General features: G+C 47.1%; 1 protein-coding gene across 1 annotated transcript in view; it reads right to left on the reverse strand.

Annotated features, from left to right (window-relative positions):
• Positions 1 to 9,458, reverse strand: part of HMCN2 (hemicentin 2) — a 491,624-nt gene extending 482,166 nt beyond the window's left edge. Inside the window, exon 1 of the mRNA XM_063936681.1 lies at positions 9,224 to 9,458. Within this exon, the coding sequence (XP_063792751.1) occupies positions 9,224 to 9,458 (235 nt within the window). The remainder of the gene's footprint in view (positions 1 to 9,223) is intronic.
• Between the last annotated feature and the right edge of the window lie 285 nt (positions 9,459 to 9,743).

A 9,743-nucleotide genomic window follows, 5' to 3' on the forward strand; every position in this document is an offset into this window, starting at 1 on the left:
TTCAAAATCCTTCCTTATTGTGTACGCTCGTCCGGGCACAGTATCCTAACTGAGGCTTGGAGGAGGGTCATAGGGGGAGGAGCCAGTGCACACCACCTGATCCTAAAGCTTTTACTTTTGTGCCCTGTCTCCTGCGGAGCCGCTATTCCCCATGGTCCTGACGGAGTCCCCAGCATCCACTACGGACTACGAGAAATAGATTTATCGGTAAGTAAAATCTTATTTTATTATCTATATGTATCTCTGTGTAAGAGAGCCTTAAGTTACTATGACAGGCTATAGGAAGGATATTGCTATAGTATTTACCAGTTTAATTTTGTTTAGCTTTTCAAACTACTAAGTATTAATCATTCTTGTTTTTTATTTTACAATGTCATGAGTTGACTACCATGGCAACAACAGTCACATGACACATGGGGGTAAATTTACTAAGGTGGGAGATTTTTAGAACTGGTGATGTTGCCCATGGCAACCAATCAGATTCTACTTACCATTTATCTAGCTGCTTCTAGCAGATAATAGATATAATCTGATTGGTTGCTATGGGCAACATCACTAGTTCTAAAAATCTCCCACCTTAGTAAATTTCCCCCATGATGTAGTTTGCAGAGAGCATTTGTAATGCCCTTTCGAGCTGTTTTCAGTGTGACATACTCCACCTCCTTCTCCCCCATTTGCCTTCATGTGATACACTGATGGTACGTGGGACTGTGTCTCTGCAGTGACGGAGGGTGATATACAATTAGCTCCACCCCCCTCACCTGGGGATATTCAATTGTCCCTGAAGTGTGGCCGCTGACAGCACTTATCAGGGATTTATTTTCACATGCTGGAGGCTGTCAAAACAAAATCTCCAATAATCAGTCCTTTCAGCCCTGTTTTTTCACAAAAACACATAAGTCCGGTAACTTATCCTGGATCCTGTGTGTTTTCCCGAAAATAGAATTTTTTGAGGGTCAAAAACAAAAACAAAATCAGGTGATAATCAGAGAGAGAAAAAAATTGGCAATAAAATTAAAACCACTTGCTTTCCGCGCCCAAATTTTTCTGGGGGCTAATTGGATACCCCCCTGAATGTGTCTGTACCTGGCATCCAATTAGTGTGTTTTATATATGCTCTGTGTACTATAGACATCTCCCTCTCCCATTACATGACATGCTAATAGCTATCACCCTCTGGCAGCCATTATTCTTTTCCTTCCAGATAGGTATTAAAATTAGATAATGATTTGCAGAATGAGATTTAAAAATGCATGCCTAAAAGGTACTTTAACAATAAAAAAAAACCAAAAACATCCTTCTATATGATATAGTAAGAAAATATATAATTCCATCCAGTATACAGAGTAAGAGGCACTGTCCTGTGCAGTTGCTCCATGCAGTGAAAATAGGTATATATCTGGTGACCAGCCTTGTTTAGGGACGCATCACCAAACCCCGGTACTGTCACTTAAGATAATGATGATAACAATTACACAACTTGGATACCATCAGGGGTTAAAGTGAGCCGGAACGGGCCGGAACTGCGTTCCGTCAGTTCCACCAGGAGACGGAACGCAGTTCCGCCTCCCCCGGCTCACCTAACCCGATGTCCCGGGCGGCGCTGCAGGGAGATGCCGGGCGCCCGCTGAGATCGCGTTACCAGCGGGCGCCCGTCTCCCTCTCCGCAGCGGCAGCCGTAGGCAGGAGCTCAGTACTGAGCTCCGGCTTCCGGCTCTGTCAGTGCGCGCTATGGGAGAGACGTCATGACGTCTCTCTCATAGTGCAGAGGAGCGGGCGGCGAGAGAGGACTGCGGCGGGAGCGGGGCTAGGTAAGTATAGTTCTTTCCCCCCTCCCTCTCTCCCTCCCTCCCTCCTATATGTGTACTACAGGCGTTTCTACTGGGGGCCTTTACTACTGGGGCAAACTACTGGTGGGCTCTAGTACTGGGGGCAAACTACAGAGGGGCAAACTACTGGGGGGCTCTAGTACTGGGGGCATACTACTGGGGGGCTTTACTGCTGGGGCAAACTACAAGGGGCAAACTACTGGGGGGCTCTAGTACTGGGGGCAAACTACAGAGGGGCAAACTACTGGGGGGCTCTAGTACTGGGGGCAAACTACTGGGGGCCTTTACTACTGGGGCAAACTACAGAGGGGCAAACTACTGGGGGGCTCTAGTACTGGGGGCAAACTACTGGGGGGCTTTACTGCTGGGGCAAACTACAAGGGGCAAACTACTGGGGGCATTACTACAAGGGGGCAAGCTACAAAGGGGCAAACTACTGGCAGCATTACTACTGGGGGCTAAACTACAAGGGGGCATAATTACAGGAGCTAAACTACTGGGGGTATAACTACAAGGGGGCAAACTACTGGGGACATTACTAACTTTGGCAAACTACATGGGGGCTAAACTACAGGGGCTAAACAACTGGGGGCACAACTGCAGGGGGCGTTACCACTGGGGGCTAAACTACATGGGGCAAACTACATGAGGGCAAAACTACTGGGGGCATTACCACTCAGAGGCTAAACTAGAGGGGGGGGGAGTAAATTGCTGGGGTCATAACTGCAGGGGCATTACCAGTATGGGCATGACTACTGGGGCTAAACTACAGGGGATAAACGACTAGGGGCAATACTACACAGGGGCATTACCATTAAGGGCATTACTGATGGGGTGCACAGCTAATGAGGGCATTGTAAAGGGGGCACTTCATAAGGGGCACTACTGTTGGGGGCATTGCATAAGGGGCACTACTACTGTGGGCATTGTATAAGGGATGCTACTGCTGGGGGCATTACTGTATGGGCCGACAAAGAAGCTGCGTTCCCGGTCCGCCCTCCGTCGCTCCGCCCCTACCATCGCCGCCGCACTGGAAGCCCAGGTTCCAGACTCCCAGCTGCAGCGGATCTGGGACCAGGCCGGCTTTATTATCCCTGCCGCTGCATCGAGCTTCTGTGACCGCGGCACTACTAGTTCAAATCTGTCGCTGATTGGCTGCCGGTCCGCAGCAGTTGGACCACTTTAAGCACTGGATACCATAACTTGGATACGGACATAATTGTCCCTGCCGCTGATGGAGGGACTCGGGAGCCACTCTGCACTTCGCTATATGCAGCCTGAGCGGCGGCAGCCGTTGTTGGCGGGTCAGATTATCCTGCTGTGTGGAGCCTCCTTGTGTGAGGGGGTCCTGGGACGGCTGCCCCTGTCGCCCCCTCGCTTAATACGGCTCTGATCCAAACAGTACACACACATTTTCCAACAGATACAACTTTAGTACAAGCTTCCAGAGAGATACAGTGAAGAAGTTGCTCAGAGGCAGATTTAGACCTCATGGGGCCCAAAGCCAGACACCCCCTTCCCCCAATCCGTTACCGCTTACAACACCCCCCTTCCCAACCACTACCCTCAAACAATCCCTCCGTTTAAATTATTAGCAGGCGAACCTCACCTTCTGAATTTCTAGCATCTGGGCGACATTGCACCTAATAGAAACATAGAATTTGATGACAGATAAGAACCACTTGGCCATTCTAGTCTGCCCCTTTAATATGTCAGAGCTGTAATATACCTGCGTGGTGATACCACCTTATAATACAGCGAGCAGACTGGCAGCCGCTTCTATACAGCCTTACAGCATCTACCCCTAAGTACATACTGTACCCCAGCCTGTATATACAGTAATGTCAGCAAGTGAGGCTACAGGATGTGTAAGATCTACCATGAGCATATATCACCCCAGTGCCAATACACCCACTGTTCCGCCAACTGTCCACTCAGGTCAGCTGATAAATGGGTCTACCAGTAATAATACAGGATGGACCCAGACACCTTCCAGACTAATATGCAAAAGAGGGTACATCAATTGGGCGCTGCTGAAAGTGCTGAGTTCATGTGGCAGGAATTTCTTGATGGGCCTTGACTGACACTGGCAGGCTATTGGTAATTAAATGGCCCATACGGCATCAGACTTTCAAATGTTATGGGTCTACAATGAATGGCCGTTGTCCCTGTCCGTCCCCTGGTACAATACTGTGGCTGGTGCCTCCATCTTCTGATGTTTGTAGGGAGGCGGGGACAACGGCGCACCCCACTGATCTCAGTAGGTGAGCTCCGGAGCAGAAGCACGGTTATATGCATGGTCGCACTTGTCACTTCTCTGTCAACTGTCGACAGAGCTCTTTAAAGTCACACACAGCCAGGAAGTCACAACACAGTGGAGAGCAAAGAGCTGGAGGCGGAGCAGCCACCCAGCAGCTTTCACACACCAATCATTGATTGCGGTGACAGTCTGCCGGGGCCTGCTGCCTGGAAGCCAAAATGCATATCATTAAACAGCTCCGGTGTCGGCCCGGACCGCCTGGGACCCGCCTGGCCTTAAACGACCGCTTTGGTCGTATAGCAGGACATGTACTAAGCAGTGATAAAAGTGCAGAAGTGAGCCAGTGGAGAAGTTGCCCATGGTAACCATTCATCATTGACATAACATTTATAATTTGCATACTATAAAAGTATACAGAGCAACTGATTGGTTACCATGGGCAACTTCTCCACTGGCTCACTTCTCCACTTTTAGTCCCCCTTAGTGGTAAATCTGCTACTGCCCATAGCAACCAATCAGATTCTAACTGTCAGTTTACAGACTGATCTAGATAAATGCTAAAAGCGAGAAGATAAATGAAAGCTAGAGACTTTGGGAGACCTTTACTAAGCAGTGATAAGAGCGGAGAAGTGAGCCAGTGGAGAAGTTGCTCCATCAACCAATCAGCAGCTCTGTATAATTTTATAGTATGCAAATTATAGATGTTACTTTAGTGCTGATTGGTTGCCATGGGCAACTTCTCCACTGGCTCACTTCTTCGCTCTTATCACTGCTTAGTAGATGTCCCCCTTTATCTCTTTCAAAGGTTTGATACCTCTCCCCTTGCAGTCTGCTAATTAACAACAACAAAATTCTCCCAATTTCCAGCACATCTCTGCACTCACACAGAGAACAGAAGAGTCAGGGAACCCTGCATGTTATTTTGGGAATATACAGGAGCCTCATGTCATTTAGCATTCATTGCCCCGCTTAAACATTTCCTTCGACCTGTTCTGTTTTCATGTTTTAAACATATGGTTCAATTATTTCCAACATTGAGAATGTATTAACGTAATTATGTTTCCAGCTGGACAGAGAAATATACAGCTGCCATTAGCCTGTTTCACTTTCGTGGAACTGAGTTACAAGAGAGCGTCCGGGAAGGCTGAGCGCATACACCACGCTATAGGAGAGCAGTCTGGTCACAAAGCAAAGCGGATTATAATCACCCACTCACATGGACTCATAAAACTGGTCCCTGTGAACACCTTAGTAGGCCGAGCAGCTGTTTCTTCTTGGCTAGAAAAGGGTTCAGGGAACACAAAGCATCATGGGAAATATAAGGAAGTGCCAGATTACAGAAAAAGTGGTGGATTCATGGAATAGTCTCTCAGTGTGGGTGGTAGAGCTTGAATTATCATTATTGTTTAATTCGATAGCGCATTATTACACAGCTCTGTACAGAGAATGTTTAATAATTCACATCAATATCCCATTGGAGCCTAAATACAAAATTCTCTCACACAGGTCTTAATGCACACACATGTCAGTAGCCAAAAGGCTGGAAGGAAACCGGAAGAAATCCATGCGAGAACAAGACTTATAGGGCCCATTGGAATCGAGCAACTTTCACCTTAATAAATGTAAAAAGTTTGCAACAGTTTACTAGAGGAATTCCTTTATTCTTTTACAGGCAACATATCAATAGGGTCAGGAATTTAAAGCTGATTTATAGCTACAGAATTTAAAGCTGGAGGGGAGAATACCTGTCTAATTCAGCTGTGCTTGAGAAAATTCCTATGGACAATATCCATATACTAAATTATAATAACAGTTTTAGGTGCCTATGATAAATAGGCCCTTTTCTCCAGCGATGATGCGGCCATTTTGTCATTTAGTTTCAACAAGGGTTCACACCATTTGTATGCAATCTGCTGTTGCGTGCAGGCTTACTGACAGGGTCGTCGACAGCTCTGCAGGGCCCCAGTAGTGGGAGGGGATGTGGCCATACCCCCTCCTTAGAAAATATGAAAAATGACTTATGTGCGGACGCAGATGCCGCACAATGGGGAGCCAGTGTCAGATCTGGTGGGTGGTGGTAGGTGCGATCGCCCCCAGCACGTCATGAGGGAGAGGACTTGCAGCTTCTGCGGCTGTCCCTCTCAGCAGTCAGTCCTCTCTCTCTCTGCAGCAGCAGTCAGTCCTCTCTCTCCCTGCCCAATGTGCCACTGTCTGCTACAGGTAAGGGGTGTGGGGCAGAGTAACTCAAGACCCCGGCGGGCTCTTCCAACAGGCCCGGGCACGGGTAAAGAGTACTCACTTAACCCTCTCGGCGCCACTAAACATTAGTACCAGGGCCGTAGAGACTGGGTCCGTACTGTAGGAGGCGTGGGCTAGTCGTGGAGGTGTGGCCACACCCCCTTTATAATAAAAAACTGAAAAAGACAGTTTATGAGGTGCTGTGAAGGGCAAATCAGGGGGTGCTGTAGGGGAGAATCAGTGCAATCATTCCCCTCCCTGAAAATCATACAGAGAATACTGCAGGCTCTTTGGACCCACAGCAGGTCAGCACACAACAGCATGCTGGGATGGGGATAGAGGCTGCTGCCGCTGACAGGTAAGAAGTGTGTGAGGTGGGCATAGCAGACCTGGACCCCACCGGGCACATCCAACACGCCCAGGCTCGGGTAAGTAGTACCCCCCTCTTGGCACCCATAAGTGGAAGTACTGGTGAAGAAGCGAATGGAGACTAATTATTATTAAGTTATTTATATAGCACACACATATTCTGCAGCGCTGTACAGATAATATTTGGCCATTGACATCAGTCCCTATCTCCGTGGAGTTTACAGTATACTCACAAGGGCTATTTACAGTATATTTTATTTTTTCGTTCACAATTAATTTAACCTATCAGTATGTTTCTGGATTAGGGGAGGAAACCAGAGTACCCGGTGGAAACCCACTCAATCATAGAATGAACAGACAAACTTCACACCAATAGGGCCTTGGTAGGAGTTAAAGGGATAAATCAGACCTGCCGGTAGGCAGCGATTTTTGCACTGCTGTGATCAGATGGTCGCTGCCTACAGGGGGAGGGTATTTTAGCTGTGCAAGTGTGCGATCGCATGTGTAGCAGAGCTGTAGAAACAGATTTTGTGCAGTCTCTGCACAACCCAGGACTTACTCAGCCGCTGCGATCACATCAGCCTGTCCGGGACAGGAATTGAGGTCAGGAACCCTCCCTGCAAACGCATGGACATTCCAGCGTTTTTCCAGACACACCCTGAAAACGGTTAGTTGACACCCACAAACGCCTTCTTCCTGTCAATCTCCTTGCGATCGCCCGTGCGATTGGATCCATCGCACAAACCCATCGCTAAGCGGCGATCCGCTTTGTACCCGCGCAACGCGCCTGCGCATTGCGGTGCATACGCATGCGCAGTTTGGACCCGATCGCCCGCTGTGCGAAAACGCAGCTTAGCGATTAGGTCTGAATTACCTCCTAAATCCAAAGTGCTGTGAGGCAGTGATTCCAGCCACCAAGCCCCGTGCTATAGTAAGTAATGCTTTACAATGAATGGACTAGTGTAAATATTGTGTCCTCTCAGCAGCAACACCAAAGAAAAGACATTAGTCAAACAGCAGCATCCTCCAGCTCACAGATAAAGAGACTGCCCCACAGCTGATTCACAGAAAACGTGTCAGAGGAACAAACAGCCAGTGACAAAACACACAGACACAATGGCCTGCGTTTGATCTCTACAAGTTGTATCACACTGAGATGATAGCAACTGTGTGTGTGCATCCCTTTGTGAGTACGTATGCGTAATCAGTGCCTGTGGGCACATTTGCTGTTTGTGTACTTATGGACGTTTATTTATGTACATTTATATAATTGCTTATATGCCAGCTTAAAAATGTGGATTCAAACATGATCTACATTTGTCTGTTTGTGTGCACACATCTGTGTCTGTTTTGTGATAAATAAACAATCATTTTGTTTGTAGAGAAGAAATAGTTCTACCATTTTGCATAAGAATGTTGTCTAATTCTTAGATTAATGCATGGAAATGAGTGAAGATGGGGTTTATTTAACTTCACACTGTGGCATCCATCATTACGTATTGCTTCATATCACAATGACACTGAATTACGTGTCGCTGAAAATGAACAAGCTGGGGTCCCAAGAAATCCTCACGTCTAAATGCACATGTGCAGCGAACATCATTGCACACGAGTACAGTCGTTTATTCCGGGGCGGGATACGGCACAACCTCTATAGGTTTGCTAGTGTCCTTTATCAGGTATACAGTCGGTGCTGACATCCCAGGATGACATCACCTAGCAGAGAAAGCAAAACTTTTGCTGCTTGATAAATTGCCAGATTCTGCCACGCTTATAGCGGTCAATGGAGACTGTGGTAAGTGAGGGTAAAATTGCGTTAATCCTTTGATGAATGGCACGAAACATTAAAGTGTGTGTGTGTATGTATATATATATATATATATATATATAAAGTCAAAGTCTGTAAGAATGTATTAGTGCCTAGTAATGACCTCCTGTATCATTAATTCATGGTGGGTGATGAGGACATTGGCCCACAATATGATATATGGCACAGTCAGTTCTTCCAAGAGTGAAGGACATACAATTACACCTTCATAAAGTAAAAAAAAAAAACTATTAGTAACTAGTCAAGCGCACAGCAGAAAGGATTATAGGTGACTGTGTCCTAAAGAGAACAAATAGCAGTACAAGACACATTTTAGAAAAGTAGTAACACATTAGTAACTGGTGTATATATTGTCTGTAGTAACAGCGTAAATTATATTTGAGTCCACAGGTCCAAGGACTTAAGCCTTTATTTAATGAAGGATGATATCTGTAGGGGCTTATAGGATTTCCCTACATATCGTGTTTCGTGTGTTCTGTGTCTTTTCTAATGAAAAGTGTTCAGTGAAGCAGACAACACTACCTACAAAAGTGTCCCCAGTTTGGGCATTCTCAGAGCTTACAGTGTAACAGGCAGGTATGCAGCATGTGACTGTCAAGCTCTTGTTGCACTACAAGTCCCAGTATGGCATTCCCCCAAACCCTGGGACAATACGATGGGACTTGTAATTCTACCAAACTTTAACTACAATATTCTTACCTGGGTCATGGAATGGGACCAGCACATAACTGCTGATTGGTTTGGTCCTACGATTCAGGGTGCGTTCCAGAATCCGGTTGGCCCCTTCGATCACCTGTCTGAGATCATCATACATGGAGCCGGTGACATCAAACACGAAGGCTAAAGATGGGGTGGCATTATCCTGAGGGTTACCCCTGCCCACCTGGGTCAGCAGAAGGGTGAGCAGCACAAGGATGCCTTTCCCTGATGCCATCTCCCAGTCAGTAGCCCAGATGCCTGCAGGTCAGAGAGGGTCTCCAGAATCCAGGGTCCTGCTCTGTACTCAGACTGAGATGGTCAGATGTGAGGCTGCACTGTACATGTCCAATTCTCTCCCTGGCAGCCTCAGCCTAGATTTATAAGAGAAACCTGCCCCCACTGCTTCTTACAAACTTTTGGGAGGAGAAACTCAGCCCCTTACACCAAACAAAGAGACCCCTCCCTGCCTCCCTGAACAGAGCTGGCCCAGGATAAGCCAAGTCTCTGGATACCTGAGAGG

This window comes from Pseudophryne corroboree, chromosome 8 (genome assembly GCF_028390025.1).
Source record: "Pseudophryne corroboree isolate aPseCor3 chromosome 8, aPseCor3.hap2, whole genome shotgun sequence".
NCBI classification, from domain to species: Eukaryota; Metazoa; Chordata; class Amphibia; order Anura; family Myobatrachidae; genus Pseudophryne; species Pseudophryne corroboree.